The 21719-nt window shown below is 41.2% G+C and overlaps 1 protein-coding gene across 4 annotated transcripts in view; it reads right to left on the bottom strand.

The window, feature by feature from the left end:
- The window catches only part of LOC127640624 (synaptotagmin-7-like), a 137423-nt gene that overhangs the window by 48719 nt on the left and 66985 nt on the right, over nt 1-21719 (bottom strand). For 2 of the 4 annotated variants that reach the window (XR_007970100.1, XM_052123286.1), the window contains exon 1: nt 506-3770. Coding sequence is in view for 3 of the 4 variants with exons in the window: in XM_052123286.1 (XP_051979246.1) it covers nt 506-1452 (947 nt within the window). In the remaining variant the exon portion in view is untranslated. Of the gene's footprint in view, nt 1-505; nt 3771-12308; nt 12444-15994; nt 16075-21719 lie in introns of those variants that run through there. The other 2 variants (XM_052123288.1, XM_052123287.1) reach the window with 2 other exon arrangements.

Consider the following 21719-nt stretch of genomic DNA (forward strand, 5'->3'; position numbering starts at 1 on the left):
AAATACTCGCTGTTTCAAAGTATAGCCACAAGACGTGAACTACAGTATATGCGTACAGTATATAAATGTAGCGGGGAAAAATTGCAGGGTTTCATGGCAATGATGTAGTGAATATATCTTTACACAGGTAAGGTTAGTAAGTGCTTTTATCACACTAAAATCATCATGTGTAATGTTTAATGTTAATGTATTGTGGCTACATGTTTGACACAATGTGTATTTTATGGACTTGTTTACGAACTGGCCCTGTTCACTTCTATTGAAAGTGCCTTACTTGTAACCGCAATTATCTTTTCTTTATTTCTTTGTTTTAAATAAATGAGTCAAAATGATTGTTTGTGGTAATCAAAATTAAGCCACAAATGTTGTCGATTGAGCTTAACTTATATTGATATGGGAAATGACTGGGACGAGAACGATAATGTTAGAAAAACCCAATAAAGCAGAAACATGACATGCACAATCACTTATAACACAATTAGAGCCCACACAGGAAGTGACTTACAGGAAGGATTTCACATCCAGGCCTCGTTTCTTTATCTGACCCATCATGTGATCCACATTGCCAGGGTTCTCAAGAATGGCTTGCTCCCCGGCACCTCCTGACCTATAGCGTGAAGCTCCTCCACCTGCCGGACTGCTCCTGGAAGAGTGCGAACCAACCCCGCCTCCAGCCCCGCCCCCTCCTCCTGGCCCGGCGCCCCCACCCCCTCCCGCTCCACTCCCTGGTTGTGTGTGCAGCTGACCCAAACTCTGGGAGATGGGAGGTCTGCTGGCCATACTCAGGGCTGGAGCGTGGATCAACGGCTGCTGGAGGCTCTGCTGGCGTAGCAACGTCCGGGGCCGAGGCGTCTCCCCCGATGAAGGAAAATAGTCCATGGTTGCAGTCGAGGAGAGGGCGTGGTCGGCCAAACTGTGCGGGCAGAGCAGAAGGGTAGGCAGAGAGCGAGAATAGGACGGGCGAGAGAGGCAGAGGGAGGGGCGAGAAACGGAGGAATGGAGGTGGGACCAGAACAAATTGGAGAGGAGAAAGATTTGGATAGGGGCGGAAAAGGGGTAGGAGATGGAGAATGGCATGGAGGCAGAGTCGAGGACAAGTTGAAAGCAAAGAGGGAATTGATTGAGGAGGGGAGAGGCAGAAATTGAGAGGAAGAGGGGGTGATGGGGGCACAACGGAACAGCCAGAGATGAAAAGGAATCATCGTCGGATGAAGTAGGGGAGGGAGGAGGGGAAACGGGCGGAGCCGGGTGAGATGTGGGCGGGGAAAGGTGGAGAAGCAGAAAAAAGGATGGAAGCATCAGACAAAGACAGTAGCCAACGTAACACAGGCACCAAATGAGACCGCAGCCGCCCTGGTCTGCATGTGCCTGCAGGAGCGTGTGAGCATGTGCGTGTCCGTTCCCGGCCCAAGCGAGTCTGCCTTGCGCGGACGGTAAGCGGAGATCGTGCATGTGCGTCTGCGAGATGTGCGCGGCCTGTTTCCGGCCCACTACTGTCCCCGACTGACAGGAACGCAATATATGTCCAGAATGACTAGATCGATGCGGTGTGTGTGCGCCGTAAGTCGTCCGCCAACGGTTCTTCAAGGATCATGTTTTTTGGTCTGCTGAGAGCCTCCCATCTCTCGAGTGTTCTTTGTATCTACATTCGTCTACTCATCCCTCTCCTCTCTTTTGTGTCGTAAATTTGCTTGCCTGATACCACGGCCCTGTGTTTCTTCAACAGCCAACCAAGTGCATCCTTTTCATCCCTCATTCTTTTGTCCTCCCCTCCCTTTGCAATTACATCTCTCACTCATTAGCCTTGTTTCAGAGGCTCCTTCTGATATCAAAAATGTGTCAAACCCCCCTCTGAAACTTCAGCTTGAGTTTTGCCTACTCACACCTGTAAACATTTCCCTTAATATTCTTCCGTAAGATGAAACGTAAGATAACCATCCGTACGTTTAAGTCAAATTGATATGCCAATCACAACACTTTTAACTTCAGTAATGTGACGGATTTCAGTGAAAATATACTGTAGGGTTGGGCTTGATTTCATCAATCAGGAATTGACTGGATCGTGAACAGTATGTGTTCTTGGCTATTGGCCATCCACCTTTTTCCTACATCCCATGATGCTTAGCACGAACCACAGTTGCACTAATGAGGGGGTAAATGCAAATTATAATATATATACAGTATATATTACAGGTACATGAGAATCACCCACATCAGCCGAAAAAAAGACCTTTCAGAGGCGGAGCAAGTTTTTACATTTTATGAAAGAACACAATACACGATGAGACCAAGAATGTGCATTAAGAACATAAATGTGATCAATTTTGATTTCATGGTGTCTTTCATGAGCTGGCATAGGGCTGAGCTAGCACTGGCACCACTGGTTACTCTAGTTAAGGGCATCAGGAAGTTGCAGGACAAACACCAAGAGACAAACAAGCATGGAGAAGAATGTTAGATGTAGACAAGAATATGTGTGTGAGAGAGAGAGGGGGTGTGAGACATAAACACAAGAGAAAGACTCATACAGCTGCCTGAAAATAGAATCCAATTACTAATGAAGAAAAACGGAGGGCGTGCTGAGAGAGAGAGAGAGAGAGAGAGAGAGAGAGAGAGAGAGAGAGAGAAGAATGAGGACTGTGTATGGAAGGAGTGTGAGAAGTGTATGTGAAGTATGTGAGGTGGTGGAGGAAAGGAGGTGTAAGCTAGGGGTGTGAACAAAACTTAAATTGAGCCCCGTGTGTGTGTGAGAGAGAGAGAGAGTGTGTGCATGTGCACACGACACTCACTGCTTGGATATGTCCACACACAAACCGCACACAGATACAGTATCGTTACCACAGCTCTGGTTGTTTTGTTCGGTTAGGTCATGTCTTTTATTTTGAAGCTTGGGTGCTTGTTCATGTCATGTCTTTGTTCATTTCTTCCTGCCCTGATTGTTTACCAGTGTCTTGTTAACTGGTCCTGTTAAAGTCAACATGAAATCAAAACTGACCGTAATTACTTTATTAAAGATGAAGGTCAGAATTTTAGCACTGTCTGATAGAGCTTCAGGGCTATGAGATGTCGTATAGTTTATTAGCGTATTAACCTTGGATAGGAGACAATTACTGTTATTAAGTGTACGCATCTTCATATAATTCTTCATGGCTTACAAATTGTGCACTCGCAATTCTAGGAATGCCGAACTTCTATGACCTCAACAGTTAAAGGTAGTGAACAAATGCCATTTTATTATGCCATTGTTACTTGAAGCGCTTTGTTCTTAAAGACTTTGCAACAACAAATGCGCTTTGAGTGTTGCCATAGAAACATTACTTCCGAAGTTTCATGACGTGAAGAGCTCCGAGTAGAATCTCAAAGTTGACATTTCGTAAATACAACGTAAACGCTGCATTATTTTAACGTTAAATACATCATGCAAATTCCTGATCTTATTATGCATGACTCCTCAGTGCATGATATTCCAAAAAAACACAGGTTTGACTTTGTACTCGTTTGTCAATACAGTATAACTTGCTCCGCCTCTGAACCAACTTTCCTTTTTGGATGATCTCACAAATTACTTACTGTACTATTCAATTTCTCCCATTCTCCCATTAAGATCCAATTAATTACCAACTGATAAAAATTAAGACGCCATACAATTTGTATTGTTCTTTTTTTTTTTTTAATGTTATTCACTTTAAGTTATTAGTCCTTTATGTATAAATATGCTGTGTTCCATTCAACTTGGAAGGTCTAATAGTTCAACCAAAATTTTAAATTCGGTCACATAATCACCCTCATGTTGTAACTCGAATTACTTTCTTTCTTCCGAGTAGGGCCGCCGCTGGTCAAATTGATGCACTACGCAGAGGTCCGTGATCGTCAGATGGGGGTGGCCGTGAGTTGCGAGGTCGGTGCAAAAGTGCGATTCAATCCTTTGTGTTCTGCGACTGCTACTGGATCCTTCAATAACATGTATATTGTGCGAGTAAGGGCAGCCGGTGTTGTTTCAGGTGCCACCCTAGGGAGTTGGTGCCCTATGCAGACTGTGTAAAATGCATATAGGGAGTGGCGGTACTGCTTCCGAGAACATGCTAGTCTCAGTCAACCTTCATTTTCATTGCATCTTTTCATTATACAGTGAATGTGAATGGCTACTTATGGCACTTTTCCACTGCACGTTACGGTTCGACTCGCCTCAACTCTACTCGCGTTACTTTTCTGAGCTTGCATTTCCACTGCAGTTTAGTGCCACCTCAACGTGGGTGGGATTATAGGCTGATCATCATAGTTACGGCGCCTCTATTGCCGTGACATCTTAAACACGACGCAAACTGACCAAAACAATAACACAACCGCTAGCTGTTAGCTACTAGCTCATTGTGCTGCTTAAAGCAGTTGTTGCATGGGGATTTTACACAAGTGTAACAGTTAAATTGGCCTGGTTGTTTTAGAAGCTTCCAGTATCTGGTCAACTAAATAAAGTGAAGCTTTCAAGCAGAGAATAGAGTTAACGTAACAAAACGTACCATCCTCCATCGTGGATCAACACCAGTCCAGGGCGCTCTCCCTCCCATTGCTCGCCGGTTTAGATAGCGTCCATTTAGTCGAACCACTTCCAATTTTCCTTGATGGTTCTGTTGTCACTTATGTTTTGTAACTTTTCCTGACACTGTTGGTAGTTTCGGTGGTAGTCGTGTGCAGCCAACAGCTGAGACACTTCCTGAGAGATTTTTTTAGTTTCGTTCATCACTAACGAGTGGACCGTCAGCACCTCGTTTATTGACCATGGCGTGGTTTTGCGCACAGACATTTCTTTTTTCACAATTCGAAAGTTGCATGAACAAATTTTACTGTTATCCAGTGATGCTGGTGGTGACGATTCTCTCTGACCAATCAGTGATCTGCAGGATTTTGACATCACATTTAGTATCGGCTCGGCTTGCTTGGAAACTCAACTGAGGTGGTACTAAAAAAAGTACCAGGTACCAGGTACTGTCCATAGTGAAAAATCCCAAAAAGCAAGAGTCGTTGAGTTGTACCGTGCAGTGGAAAAGCCCCATTAGCAGGGCTGGACTGGTCGCTAAATATTGTTGTGTGGTTGGGGTGTTCGCTGTCCTTTTCTGCATATCGTGGCGACTCGTTGCTTATCGCGGCCCATTCGGCACATTTCACGGTCGAACCACCGGCCCGCTCTGTCGTCCCGATGACATTCCGCCCCTGATCGGCCCAAAAGTGCGTTGGCCCACCGGGAAATTGCCGGTATGCCATATTACCAGTCCAGCCCTGCCCATTAGACTAAATTTTGCATTCATTATTAATCTCTTTTTGTGTTCTACAGAAGAAAGAATGTCGCACAAGTTTGGAACAACATAATTAGTGATGAGTAATTGATGACAGAATTTGCATGTTTGGGTGAACTATCCCTTTAACTATTAATAAAATTAAATCCATGGATGAAGAGTTCCTACATGATGGTAAAACTCGTTTGCAGAGACAGGTGTGTAAAACACAGTAAATTAGCTTTTTATGCTAGCAAAATGATTTATGCTCTGCAATTTAGTTGCCAGGAAAAATCTGTTGACAATTGAACATCTGCAAAAACAAATACTAGCATTGAAATTTGCTTTTTTTTTTTAATACATCATCTTCCGAATGTCAGGGAATGAAATGTCTTTTTGAGAGAAATCAATTAGGAATGTCCCGCATCCGACTCTGGATGGAACGCAGCATGAACGCTTTTTATATAAATCTTTGTTTTGTTGCTTTTAACTAAAACCAAACCCAACTTGATTGCACTGATACAGTATCTGATCCTCTCCCAGGATGTTCACTTGCTTACACAGCTGACAAATACACATTATGATTCCAAAAAACACTCAGCACTTTAATAGGACGTTTAATGTATGAATATTTTGTGCTACACACTTTCACCCGCCAGTGATTAGGATGGAACATTTGTTTAATATGCTCCAGCCATCGCTCATGTCTCTGAAATTGCTTCTATATAACTTTAACTGTGAGCTGACGCTTATGACAAATATGGTTTTCAAATACTCAAATCCAAGTATTAAAAATTAACTTTCTGCTGTTCTCTCCGTAATGGGATGGCTCACCCAAAAAAATGTAAATTCTCTCATCCTTTACTCACCCTCAAACTCTTATAATTTTCGGTAATGCGTGGAACACAAAAGGAGATGTTAGGCAGAATGTTAGTCTCAGTCACCATGCACTTTTATTGAAAAGAGATGTAATGAAAGTGAATGGTGACTGAGATTAATATTTTAGCATCTCCTTTTTTGTGTTCAAAAGAAAGCAAAAAGAAAGTCATACGGGTTTGGGAATGTTTTTGGGTGAACTATCGCTTTAAGAGCAGGGCGTTTGTCACTGGAGTGTCATTTGTCATTAAAAAGTAGGACATCTGGAATAACATATAGAGATGAATCGTGCCAAATAAACACCACAAATGCGTGTTAAGTAAATGACATCAACCTCAAACAATATTTCATGCCAATTTATTGATTTAAAATTCCAAGTAGTCATGTAATACGGAGAATAATGTACAGCCAGATGGTCATTACCACAAAATAAACCCCTTCAGTGTGATACAAAACCTTCTCTGGGTTTATTTCGCCTCATCACGGGCTGACTGTAGATTATCCCTTGCGTGTTATATTTATCGAATGAATCAGGTACATAATATGCCGTTTGAGTCATTTCTGTGGCTGTTATGTTTTATAATTGACTGAAATGAGCTATAGCCATTTCTGAGTGTTTCTAAGTGAGTCAGTGGTAAGACTCGTGCTATTAATAGACAGCAGGGCGGCCTGAAATCTCAGCAAAGCACAGACCCACTCAAAGGCGTTTTAAACATTCTTAAACATCTCTCATACAGACACAGACACACTCTTTCATGTCCCCTGTGGGTTTGACTCACTTGCCATTCTTGAAGTCTCCTGAATGCAGGCGGCTCTGTACTGTCTGCCACCTGCCGGCTTTAATGCCCCCGTCACCATGCTCCTCACGCTGTCACTGCGCGATGGCCCCCCTCCGTCCCCCAATCCACCCCCCATAGCCCCTTTCTGGCCCCCGGGAACTGCCCCACTGAGCAGAATGGGCCAGAAGAAAAGCAGGGGGAGATGGAAGGATACAGAGAAAGAAAGAAAGAAAGAAAGAAAAGAAGAGAACAAACATCGGAAGAAAAGATAGGGTTACGTGTGTGTAAGCAGGTAAACCATGCGTATTAGTACAGGGTTCCCACACTGTTTGACCCTTTAATTTCCATGACTGTCCCATGATCTTTTCAGTTCAGTTGCTATTTAACAAATCAAATAATCAACACAGCCAAAACTGAAGTAAACTTCAAAGTAAACGATAGAGATTTTAAGAATGAATGCTGATTAATCCGAAAATCCACTCCTATAATCTACATGACATTTCCAAGCCTGGTAAAAACAAAATAAGAAACAAAAAATGGCCTTATATATCTAGGTTTTCCATTACCATGGGAACCCTGTTTGTTGGTGCAGAGTAAACAAATGTCAGTCGGTTGGGTCCGTCAGTGTCTAGACCTGTAATGTAACTACATAATATTCATGAACAGCTACAGGATGTCCTTTGCCCTGGGGTTTTTGAAAATGCTGTGCCATTGTTGAGCTGTTAAGCTCTTGGAATAGCTTGACTTTTCTAATAATACAGAAAAAGCGCTGCTTAGCCTCTAGGGGGCCTTCCAGAGCCTGTTACCTTTGGCAGGAAACAATGTGGTTTTTATCAGGTACTGATAAAAGTCCTCTCAGTAGGTGCATATTCTCAGCTTAGGATACATAAAAATGGATTTACAACAAGAATGATGCTTAAAATAGCCCTGCTGGCACCCAAGTGATATGTTTGGACATGCTTTGGGTTATGGACACCCTAAAATGTGTGAAAGATCTCATACACAAATTAAATATTTTAAAAGGATTACTTTAAAAAAAAAAAAAAAAAAAAAATTATAATCAGTATTTAATAGTGTAATCGGTCACAAGTTTGCAAACCTGGTGAAAGTCATCATGCAGTTGTGAAGGGATTCAAATAACACAGCTGCAGGGTTCAGACGCTCACAATACAACATCAACACCCAAAAACAAAATAACAGCAAAAAGAGCTTTTGAATTAATGAGGCCGCAGATTGGCACAAAACCAGGTGAGAAAATATCATGGCAGTTTGGGGTGCATTAACCTAAAAATTTAAATTCTGTTATCATTTAAATCCAACCTCATACTGCTTTTGCTCTTCCGTTAAGCACAAAAGGAGACATTAGACAGAATGTCTGAGCTTCTTTTGAATGAAAGTGAACTTATAAGTTCAAAAATGCACTAGAAAAGAACTTCAATTATTCTAAAGTAGCCGGCACGTCTTGTATATTGTTTTTCAAGACTTATGAAGTCAAATAATAGCTTCAGAAAAATTTGTAGACCAAAATTGTATCTATTATGATCATTCTTCCCTTTGCCAGAGCTCTGAAATCTTAATCGTGCTTGTGTTCAAATCCATGGAAGTGTCGTCCCAGGTTTGACGTCATCAACGGCAAAAAAACGTAGTTTCTTTTGTGTCACATGACCAACCACGATGAGTTCAAGTCTAAAACTGTGGCCACTAAAAGATTAGCTTAAAAACTCCTTTTGTGTTTCATGGAAGAAAGAAAATAGCTCTGGGGTTGGAACATAATGCAGGTGAGTAAATGTTTTATTTTGGGGTGATCTATTCCTTTAGCTCTTGAAAAAGGAATGTCTCACAGGATGCAAAAGGGCTGAATTGAAATTAACAATCAGTCTAAATAAACGCAACTTACATTGATCTGGCTTGCAATCATAGGGCAAATCCAGAACACTAGGAAGATCTGTCATGGACACATATCTTCTGTTACAAAACTTTCCGTTCAACTTTGCCTCTAGTGCTGGTGTTGAAGTGTTGAAGCTGGTTATAAGTTCTAATTAAAGGTTAAATGCTGTGAACGCTTCAATGGTTTAAATTCTGACTTTGCAACAAGTGCAGCAAAAATGGCTGTTCCAAGAAACAGCAAAACAATCGTTTGTGGTCACCGACGGTTTTGCTGGAATCTGCGGTTTTCGTCTGAAATAGCAGAGCTTATCAGGCAGTAGTCTGCATATACGCCACACCTTTTTAATCCAACAAGTTAGACTTGTAAAGACCACTGGCCTCTAGACTGAACGGTGAGCTCATTTGAGAGAGAGGAAAATTGAATCACCTGAGCCACCGCGGCTAACGTGTTTATTTCATTTTGAATTTTCTAGAAAGGCTAGCCCATCTGGACCCCTCTGTACTTCTGGCACCAAAGCCAATGTGTTGGATTTGATGGACAAGAATGTTTAAATGGCTTGACATGCACTATTTCCTGTCCTGTGTTGACTTATTTACTATTGAAACAGAAAGTTTGAAAAGAATTTGGCGCAGGGCTTGTTCCTTTTTTTAATAGCCATCAGTGTTTAGTTATGTCACAACCATGAACCATGATTTTTTTGGCTTGCTAGTCTGTTGCAGGGGAAGGACATTTTCTACACTCTAGAGAGCATTTGATTGGACAGAAATCTGTGTAGTGCAACATGAGTCATCAATATATTTGGTCCCAAAAGAGAACGACCATAATCTTTAGGGCTGGGTTAAAAATAGGTTTTACAATGAAACCGAAATGGGAAACACTGCCCCCAGTGGTGAAATCGATAAGTGTTTTTGACTGTATGGGCATGTGTTAGTGCCATTTTCCAGGTGTAATGTCCACAGAGGGGCGCCAAAAGCAAGTTGTTTATAGCTGAACATGCTGTAACACAGTGAGGAGGAATGTATATTTTATAAACTGCCCCCCACACCACCACCCCCACCCCTCCCAAACTAAACCTAACCACCACTGGAGTAAAAATGTAATGTTAGAGGGAAAAATGTAACCTCTGAATTGCGCTTGTCAATGATTACTAATTCGGGACGCAATGCACTTCTGGTCATTCCACAAGGGAAGGTAAACACGCTGGAGCCGGAAAATTTCTGAGAGGAGATGCCACTTGCCAGTGAGTCGGCATAATGTGGCTGATGCTACGGAACCGTAACTCTTGGAAACAACATGTCGTGTTCCTGTGAGATCATATTGCTCATTATTAGGCCAAATGGAAAAGGGAGAAGACCCAAATAATGAGAATCTTTAAGATATCTTTTTTATTTCCAAATTTCATGTCATTAAACCATTTCTTTCTCTTCAAAGGGGTGAACGAAATCTACCCTTGTGTTATTATCGGCTCTTTAACCGAAAGCACTGGATGAAAATCTGGTTGGATTAAACAGGTGAGGGTTTGCCTTACAGACACCGCTGTGGATAGAGACTTGAAGGACCAGGAATGCTAGAGGGATACGTTTAAATTGATCCAAAGAAAGACAGATAGGTGAAAGGCAGATAGCACAAAGGCAAACAACACATTTTATATAAACATGTCAAACATACAGCCAACGGGGGTTACCACACTACAATCGTACTGTAACGGTCAACCCTCAATAAGAAAGTAAAAAAATTAGGGTTGGCAACGGCAAACAGGATTGAAGAGCATATTTTTGGTTTGTTTGTCAACCGCTATTGTTGTTGTTAGACGTTCACAGGATAGCTGAAGCTGGAGGGTTGTCCGTCTCCATGGTAACACCCCATGGGGGAAAGGGGAGGTGAGGCAAAAGGTTAAAGGTTATATGGTAGGAAAAGACAGGCAGGGCTGTAGGGAGTGAGGGACATTTAAGCAGTCCAAAAACAAAACCAATTCAAATAAGAGTGCAAAATAAACCAAAGTGTTTTGAAGCAGCAGCAATCTAGACTAAATAACAGCACTCCACTGTGACATGCATGTTTGACAGGAAGCAGCTAGACATCTGGTCGAGCATTTGAGGCTGTTGCTGCTATGATTAGCCAAGGAACTGAACAGTCAAATATACTGATTGTGTCCCTGCAGTCCTGCTAAGCTTAAAGAGCAGCAATGTCACATCAAGAATAAAAACTGCATCATGACTTTCAATCGCATCTCAAAGTGTGTGATTTATGTGCCACTAGAGGCACCAAACGGAAGTGCGTAAACAACAACTAGCGCCATTGGTTGAGACCGTGTTATAATGTCTGGCCCAGTCTGGGCATCTTAAACAAACAGATCGCAATTCCGTTTGGTGCCACTAAGGGGCACAGAAATAACGAACTTCTGCTTTTTTACGCATTTTGGTTTTATCTTGTTATCTTAGATGATTATAATGGCGAGTCTGTACATATCCCAAGATAACATACTGTGGACAACATCTCAATCCAATCCAGTTCACTAGCATTTTGGCATTATTATTTTTCAAGCTTCCCCAGTACAGCCCTGCCAGTGTAAATGGTTTTTAATGATGTACAGTTGGGTATTGTTCAGATGGGATATGGTTATGGATGGGTTGTGTTGGGATGAGGTTGGGTAAAGTATTGAACAGGGAAGGTTTTACATCTTTTTACAGCAGTTGAGTATTCTAACCAACCCCAGACATGTCCGTTGAGCAATGAAATGCCCATGGCGAATCAGAGAAGTTTATATTAGTCAATAGTCCCATCAGAAATGACAACCAATCCCAATGCTCAACTCAACAGTCTGATGCCCAGATCTGTAACATGCCGTGCTGTTTGCTTGCAATGTAGATGTAAATACACTGCCAATGAGCAACGTGACAAAACTCGAAAGACGCAGTGTAAATATAGTTTATTTATTGTGCCGTGTAGATGGCTTAATTTATAACTAGAGCATTAGCAAGAGTTCAGAAATCTGTGCGGAGCTAATACTATAGCGTTGATCGATTTCTATCTACAGTTTATTCAAAAATGAATAACTGTTTATTTATGTCATGCTACTAATTGGGCCAATGTGAAGTTGATTTACTGATGCATAAAACAGCTTTAAAGTAATTTAGCTCAACAGATCACGGCTTGTATGAATGTGTAGCATATATATAGAATAAATGTCATGAAGTTGAACAAATAAATATTTAATGTAACCTCAATTAGTCAACATTAATAATAGCAATAGTCATTTATGCCAGTCAAATATTTGGCTACAGAGGACTAGGGTGAGATTGGTAAGGGTTTGGATGGGGTCGGGTTAGATGAAGTAGGGTTGGGTTGGGGTTAGTATGGGAAGGGTACGGATAAGGTAGGGAAAAGTATGGCAAGGTATGTGTTGTGTTGGATAGGAAGGGGGGATTGGAAGGGTTAGGGTTGGGTCGTTGGGTTCAGGGGTGGTGTCTCTTACCAGCCTGAACAAAGACTCACTTGAGGGTAAGGCGTGGATCTCCATAAGGGGCATAAGGAGAAATGTTTAGTACAAACTCCTTGGGAGGATATGAACTCCAGCGCTGCTGTACAGAACTGCTGTCATTGTTATTCCAAAAGTCTCTGTCTAGATCGCTGAGGACCACAGAGAGACACACATACACAGGATTATCTATCCATTTCATTCTTCCATCCATCCAGCTATTTACACACAGAACAGCTCTGGTCATAGGCCATCATGGGTCTCCAGATTCTAGGATCCAACATGAGATGCTCCTTAGGACTGCCCTCTTCTTTTGGAGAAGCAAGAACAAGCATAGGAAAGGATGTGGTTTACAATGAGTAGGAGAAAGCAAAGTTTCATTCGCCATTCGTTAGAAGCTGGGAGGGAGATTTCAGAGGTGCATAGAGGGTTTTATGAGCAAACAGGGAAATAAACAACAAACCTAAAGCATCCGTAAGGCAGCAATTCAGAATTATGCAAGATTAAACATTCATTAGTGTTTCATTAAAGATCAACAAAATGAGGGAGAGAAAGAGAGAGACATTAAGCTGTAAGGGGTCATACTATTTTGTTCATCATGGGCAGAACAATAGCACAAATAGCCACAACAAACACAAAAACCACGTTACATACACGGAAGAGGAAATATAAAATGCTTTCTTTGGCAACAAACCATTAGCGACCATTTTGATCAGAATATAGATCAGGAGAACATCAAGAAATCGCAGAGGTCAAATAAAAGCAATGGGTCAGCAGGCACAACCTGGTTTGGGGGGAAAGTTATTGTGCGTTGTTATTCTAGTTATGGCATTCAGAAAAACAAAACAGCAACTTGCAGTTTACAAATGTGTGCAACCAACACAGAAGTCAACTAATTTTGTGTCTTTCCTCAAAGATACAGATTTCACAAACACCTGCAAGCTTACCAATTGAGCATTCTCTTTAGTCCAAAGCAGCAGCTTCAATATCACGTACCACAAAACACAAGTGAGACATCAAAGCAGCTATTTACCAGCTTGTATCTAAAAAACAGGCATCTCATAAACAAGGCGGCATGCGAGCATCTGAGGAGGAAAACAATCACAACTCCATCCAGCAATAGATGTCTAAGCATAGCTTATTTATTCACTGAGCTCTCTTTAACCTCAAAGATTCACCATCTCAATCAAACATGCATTTCAGCGAAACTCAGGGCATTCAAAGTCACTATCACTCAAAGAGCCGGAATCGTTCAGAGAGCTCTGAGTGGAAGTACTCTGAATGAATGTGAGCAGTCAAGAGTGGCACATTCATTATGAATGCAGTTAATTGGTCTCTTTCTTTCATTTGTTTCCAAGAAAGTCTCGACTCCTTAAGTTCAGAAAGCGGAAACTAAATGATGATCATCATTTTTAGGACTTTTTTCAAATCACATGTGAGGGAATTCACTACGAAATAGTTGCATCCACTGATAGCGAGGTTCATTTGCATGTTCCGTCTGCATTGTGTCATCACCAGATTTAGAAATTAATCGAATCAGGTAACGCAAACACGGCCAAAAAATATTTGCTAAGCGCAATTGAATTTAAAACAAGGACATATATAAAACTATGGATGTAAATTATAGAAACAATATATTTTATGTGTATTGCAAAAATTGTTTGCCATGATTCTCCAATAGGTTGATCGTTTCCCTTCAGGATCGTAGATAGTGCAGTTATTCATGACAAATTCCGCTACTTAATGCAATAAAGTTAAAATAACACTGGCTGCTTTCAGTAGAAGAATCAATTAACATAAATTAACAACCTCAGAGCTCATGGTATGTCTGTCATTAAAGTAGGGCTGTCGATTTAACGTGTTTATTCAGTGCGATTATATAAAAATAATGCATAAATGTTATTAATGTGTCCGGACCGTAATAATAAATATTACCTAATTCACGGTTGAAATACCACCTGTTTTCAGCAGGGGGCAGTAAGTGAAACTCAAGCTGTATAGGGAACATGCAGATGTCCAGACAACACAACACACTTGGGTTCGATTGACACTAGCAACAACACAAGATGAGAACGTGTTCTTGCTTTCAAAAACCGAAAGAGCGCAATTCTGAATGCAGGGTTCGCCAGACGTGATTTTCTACGTTTCCCCAAAGTTTCTAAAAGAAACGCTGTGTTTATGATATGATGCAACCAAAGTGAGATGTTCCAAAAGCATCCGTCTGATGGAGGTGTAAATTGATGCGTGACATATTAAATTGCACAATGGATTGTAATGGACTGTGGGACAATGATAGGCTTATGTTCAATAATATGGAAATAAACTAGATATTGCCCTTTAAAGCCATTTTTGGTTTTGACTTAATGCTTTACTCGTGCGATTGCGATTATGTCGATTATTTAATTGGCATATCACATTATTAATTTAATTACATTTGCACATGTTCAGTTACAGACTCAAGTCTAACTGTTTGTGTTCCCAGAACTCAGTTGGTTGGTTATCGATTGGTAGAGAATTTATTTTTGTATATAATCTGAGCTTTCACTCACTATTTTAGATGACTAGGGTTTCTTGTCCGGTGTTGAGTGGACAGTTCGGTTTTGAGACGTGTTTTCCAGTTCCAAGAATTAACTTTCACAAGCTTTTTGTGAAGATGGAAATCTGGCAACTGTATTTGGCTGGTTTAGTCTACTTTTTAAAGCCACCTGACATTGTGCGAGGATGAATGGTTTTGGTTGTCTGGGAAGTCACAGAGCCGGACAGCTGAAGTAAATTAGTTGATGCTCTTTAAAACATAAGTGCGGGACATGTGCGGTTTTGATGGAAACTTCTCAAGGTCAATGGAGATACTTGTTTTATTTGATCCCCTTTTCTCCCAATTTTGGAATAACCCAATTCCCGCTACTTAGTAAGTCCTCGTGGTGGCACGGTTACTCACCTCAATCCGGGTGGTGGAGGAAAAGTCTCAGTTGCCAACGTTTCTGAGACCGCCAATCCGCGCATCTTATCATGTGACACGTTGTGCATGACACCGCGGAGACTCCGCATGTGGAGGCTCATGCTACTCTTCACAATTCACGCACAACTTGCCACACGCCCCATTGAGAGCGAGAACCACTAATCGCGACCACGAAGAGGTTACCCCATGTGACTCTACCCTCCCTAGCAACCGGGCCAATTTGATTGCTTTGGAGACCTGACTGGAGTCACTCAGCACACCCTGGATTCGAACTCGTGACTCCGGGGGGGTAGTCAGCATCAATACTCGCTGAGCTACCCAGGCCCCCCCAATGGAGATACTTGTTAAACAGATCACCTGATTAAACATCTTTTCATTGGTCATTTCGATGCGCAATTCAAACAGTAGGAAGAGGTCATTTGGTGCATTGGTGCAAAAGTAAAATAAATAAATACATTTACATTTACCACCATTTTCCGTCAGGCAGTAACAGCGCTATTTGCTTGGCTAATCAAAATTGCAGTGAGTTTTCAAAATAAGGAAGTGTGTTTGTGCCAAAAAGGATGACGGTCACTTAATTTTTGCGCAGAAGTGGCGCAACTGTTTCGTGAATTCACCCCCATGTGATGGTTGTCCGTGGAGATAACGATGCTTTGCAACGTTGAGATCGCATGTCTGGCTTTGGTCAAGCACAGCGATCCTATTGGAGCACTCAAAGAACAAAACAATTTTCCCAGCACCTACTTTATGGCTTTTTTCTCTCCTCTTCCTTTTCCTGAATCGGGAGACCCCACGGATTCCACTCCTGGTTTATTCCTCTTTCCCTGAGGAAAAAGACATAGAGGAAAAAAGGAAAGGGTTATTCTAAGTCTCCTAATTGATCCAGGCTTTCTCACCCTCCAACTTTTGTGCATCTGCCATTATCCTCTCTTCCTCCTTCCCTCTCCCAGCCTCTATCCTCTTCCCCGATGCTTCGTTCTGATTGCCCAAATCACATGGTTCGTACTAGGTCATCGCCATAGTAATTAAACCACACAGAAGCCTCATATTTACATGGAAATAGCCAATTTAGCTTTTGACAACGTCACATGCTAGCAGGGACAGTGAGAGCAAGCAAGTGGGAGAGAAAAAAGACATCATGACAAAAAGTGTCTTCTGAGGAGTAGGTGGATTGTAGAAACCCTCCATAAAAGTCAAAGGCTGTCCGCCTCTCTGCTCTTATAAAGAACATGTTAGAGGCGGTTTGTGACACACATCCAGTTTTAGATTTAAGAAGACAAAGACCGGTGTTGCAAGTGTTACGTAATCGGATTACGAAATCGGACTACTTTTGGAAGTAGTGCACTAACGATCTTTTTACTTTTTGATGTTATATCAAATTACCAGAGTTACTTTTTCAAATACCTAATGTGTAATTTTAAATGTAATTTATGTACAAATGCAACTGAAATCATGAGCTTTCCCTGTAATAGTCATGTAGGCCTTCACAGTGTCTGCACTACACATGAAAATCATGATGCGACAAAGATTGCTCTTCATTGATTATAAACTGACTCATTTACTAATAATATCAATAAATAAAAGAGTGGATTAGTGTGGATGTAGCCTGAAGGAAAGAGAGTAATGCAGGTAATAATGCACTAATTTCCATGAAAAATCACAATGACGCAATTAGATCCTTTAGGAGTAACGCATTAATGTAACTTCGCCGCATACTTCCCCGCATACTTACTTCACCACGTACTTCCCCACATATTCCCTGTATACTTCACCGTATACTTCCCCACATACTTCCTTCACCGCATACTTGCCCGCATGCATACTTTACAGCATACTTCCTTGCATACTTACTTCACCATGTACTTCCCCACGTACTTCCCCATATATTCCCACATACTTCCCCCCCATGCTTACTTCACCGCATGCTTACGTCACCGCATGCATACTTCACCGCATGCATACTTCACCACGTACTTCCCCACATATTCCAGTATACTTCACCGTATACTTAACCGCATACTTCCCCACATACTTCCTTCACCGCATACTTCCCCCGCATGCATACTTTACCGCAAACTTCCTCGCATACTTCCCCATATATTCCTGCATACTTCCCCGTATACATACTTCACCACATGCATACTTCACCGCATGCATACTTTTCCACATACTTCCCCAAATACTTTACCGCATAATTCACCGCATGCATACTTCCTCGCATACTTAGACAAATACTTCCCCACATACTTTGTTTAAAAAGATTAGTGGTGAACGTGGCCTGAAGATACAAGAGTAAGGCAAACATTTCCTGAATAGTCAAAATTAATGCAATTAGCTCCTATAAAATGTATGCAATAACGTAACATTGCCACAAACTTCACCACATACTTCAGAAATCAATGACAACAGGAAACTGAAAACTAGTGTGGACGTAGCCAGAAGGTAAGAGTATGGCATGGGGGGTGTACCTTCTGCATTCACGGGGGCGGTCTGTGAAGCCCCCACGAGTGCGGAAGGAAGACCTGGGCCGCTCTGGAGAGCATTTTAAGGTCTCCCTCCACCATCACTATAATTAGAGACAGGTGTCAGAGATAATTACGACCCAGGTGACAAGCCTTACAGCTCTCCATCTCCCGCAGACCGACACATGACCACGCCCCCCATGCCACAGAGAGTAAATAACGTAAATAACTACTGTGTGCTAATTTAATTCTTATTTTTTTTTATTACACAAGTAACACTTGTTTTTAGGCATAACGCAATAACATTCTCAAATTTGAACATAGACAATAAAATAAGGTACTAAAAAATCTGCTTCACAAAAAACAACAAAACATAAGCACACAATCTCATCCAGGACCCATCTGTGTGGTTACTGTGGAGACAGGCGCTGTTCAAAACTCCTCAGAGCAAGATCGGTCCGGCAGCGCTCGCTGTCTTATCCTATCACATCCCTTTCCTCCCATCAGCTATCATCTGAGCAGGCCTGCTGGCTCTCTGCTAGGCTGCTCTCTAACTGGCTCTTGCTCAGCTAGCTCAGCCTGGCACCTCTCTGAGCGCAAGGCCGAAGGTGCCAGGGTAGATGAGGGAGGGCAGAGGGGTGGGGTATCATTAGCACAGGCCAGGAGGAGTCTACAGCACAGGGAAGAGCTTTCAAATGCCATTCCATGCTGTGCGATTGGTCAATGTCCCGAAGCAAGGGCAAAATTTGCATTCAGTGAGTATTTTCTCTATTTATTTGAGTGTAACCATACAAAGGTGAGTGACCTGCTGGACCAAACCAGCTCAAAATCTTTTTAATTATTTTGGATGGAGTTATTTTAAGAGAAATGTTTGAGATCATATTGAAATCTCTGACTTTGATGATTGTAGACTTTGTTATACTGGCAGATTTGAGCACAGTTTGAGACCTTGTTGAGATCTCTTCTGAAACTGTAGAAGTTTTCCCCTTCAACCAACCGTCATACTGAGACCACTTTTCACCAATCAAATCTTGATGTTGTTAAAAGTAACGGTACTAAAATAAAAAAGATGTGAATGGTCTGCCCTTATATAGCGCCTTTTTAACCTTATTGGTATTCAAAGTGCTTTACAATGTGTCCCATTCACACACACACACACATTCACACACCAATGACAGCAGAGCTGCCATGCAAGGCACTAGCCTGCCATTGGGAGCAACTTGGGGTTCAGTGTCTTGCCCAAGGACACTTCGACATATGGAGACATGTGGGCCGGGTATCGAACCGCCAACCATGCGATTAGTGGCCAACCCGCTCTGCCACCTGAGCCACAACCATTTTCACTAAAAATACATTTAAGTTGAAGCTGGCAGATCATCTGATCAACCATCTGGACCAGCTAAAACAAAACCATGCAAAACCAGTTACCATCAAAAGTTGGTTTTAGCAGGGTTTCCAGAAGGATACATATTCCAAACATCTTAGTGCACTACTGTCATGACTACAGAGTCAGAGACTGATTTAAATAAAAAAGGACAGTCCCAGAATCACACACACACACACACACACACACACACACACACACACACACACACACACACATACACACATGAGTCAGTCAGCCAGAGGGGACAGCAGTCCAAACACACACACACACACACACACACACACACACACACACACACATGTTGTGTTTCCATGTTTTATGGGGACTTTCCATAGACATAATGGTTTTTATACTGTACAAACTATATATTCTATCCCATGACCCTAACCCTATCCCTAAACCTAACCCTCACAGAAAACTTTCTGCATTTTTAGATTTTCATAAAACATCATTTAGTATGATTTATAAGCTGTTTTCCTCATGGGGACCGACAAAATGTCCCCACAAGGTCAAAAATTTCGGGTTTTACTATCCTTATGGGGACATTTGGTCCCCACAAAGTGATCAATACACGCTCACACACACACACACACACACACACACACACACACACACACACACACACACACACAGCTATCTAAATGAGGATATACCAAAGACTTCATCGGGACATATATTGCGTTTGACCACATTCACACTAATTCGTTCTCATTTGAAAGGTCAGTTTTCAGATTCGTAATAGTTTTGTTTTCCAAATATTCGTTTATGCAGAGCATTTTGAAAAACGAATGGGTTACAGGCGTAAACGGAGCAAAACTATTGTGTTTTCAAACAACAACAACAAAACAAACATTTAGCAAACTGCAATCTTTTTTTCAACGTATTCGGAGAAGGAGAGCGTTTTCGAAAGTCTCCATTTTCGGCAAAGGAACACGCCGTTACAGTGCAGATGAGAGGCATAAACATAGCAAAAACAATGTGTTTTCAAATGAAAACGTAATAGTGTGGTCATAGTGTTAGTTTCTCATGTTCAAAGCTTTTTAAAGGGCACCTATTATGCCCCTCTTCCTGTTATTTAAATCTTTGGTGTCCCCAGTATGTGTCTGTGAAGTTTCAGCTCAAAATACCTACAGATCATTTATTATACCATGTTGAAAATGGCAATATTTGGGTGGGAATAAAAACGAGCTTTTTGTGTGTGTGTGTGTGTGTGTGTGTGTGTGTGTGTGTGTGTGTGTCTTTAAATGCAAATGAGCTGGTATCTCCTCCCTGTATCCAGAATAGGGCGGAGTTTTGACATCTCTGCTTCGAATAATTAGACATCATAATTAATATGACTGACAGTGAAAATAGTGGTGTTCAACTCTATATGTTTGAACCGGAGTCAGACACGGATGAGAGAGACTCCATCAGAAGTAACTCTGAGAATGAACCAGGACGTTTCCGAATGATTATTTGATACATTTATTTATTTGTTTATTTATAGAGTTTTTTCAGCAGTTTTGCAATGATGGATGAGCAACACACACACACACACACACAAATACTGTTACAACGTTCGCTATGCGCTATAACGAAACAACACACAAACATACATGTCAGTCAACAGTTGTGGGCGGGGCCTGTACAAAGTGACATCACTATGTACAGAATCTGTGAACGGCTTGTTCTGAGACAGTGCTTATGATTAATGAGGATTAAAAAAAAGGACTGGGTGGATTTGTATAATTGTAGGGTGGTTTTGTCACACTGCCAACACACATTTATGTTCAAACACCACGTCAAAGTGGGTTTTGCATAATAGGTCCCCTATAATGCTTATAAGATATAATTTATGCTTAAGCATTAAAACGGTTAAAAAAAGAATGTACAAAAACGTACTCACAGTACAGTGATGGTACTTCAATATGCATATACACCATGGTACAAAATGGTTATCATATTCATACACATGGTATATACATTGTAATCCAATATATTTTGAAGAATACCATCACCGCATGGTAAGATTGCATAAGAGTACTCGGTACCTTAAAGCTGTATTTAATTAGCAATTCAGAACGTGTGTAAATCGATACACTAATTAAATGTGGCCATTTAAAGCATGTCCAGGACATGACATGTTAAGAGCACACAGAAATACATGATTAGTCATGAAAGCACTAAGCGTTTACCACTGCAAGATGTAACGGTGACGTGCCACATGCAAGAATAAATCCTTGCATATATGTAGCACGTCCTTGCTTTGTCCTTCCTCAATGTTACCCTAACAAAAAATTGGTAAGACTTTAACTATTGTTAACAAATGCAACCTTTTTGTAAACATTTTCAGTACTTATTAATCTTGGTTAATGTAAATTTACACTAAATTTACGAACACATTTTGAGTTTTCATTCATAACATGTTTTGTTCTATTTAATATTGCAATGGATTTAGACTCGGCCCATTTCCTCATTATTAATCCTAATTGTAGTTTTAATAATACATTGCCGATTACTAAATATTGTGAACTTTGTTTTCCTTAAATTCAATGAAAGTCTATTATCATCAAACCACTTTTTTAAGACTATCAATTCATATGTATTCAGCAGCAGTTCCAAATATTATCCCGAACAACAT

The sequence above is a fragment of the Xyrauchen texanus genome, chromosome 49, assembly GCF_025860055.1.
Source record: "Xyrauchen texanus isolate HMW12.3.18 chromosome 49, RBS_HiC_50CHRs, whole genome shotgun sequence".
NCBI classification, from domain to species: domain Eukaryota; kingdom Metazoa; phylum Chordata; class Actinopteri; order Cypriniformes; family Catostomidae; genus Xyrauchen; species Xyrauchen texanus.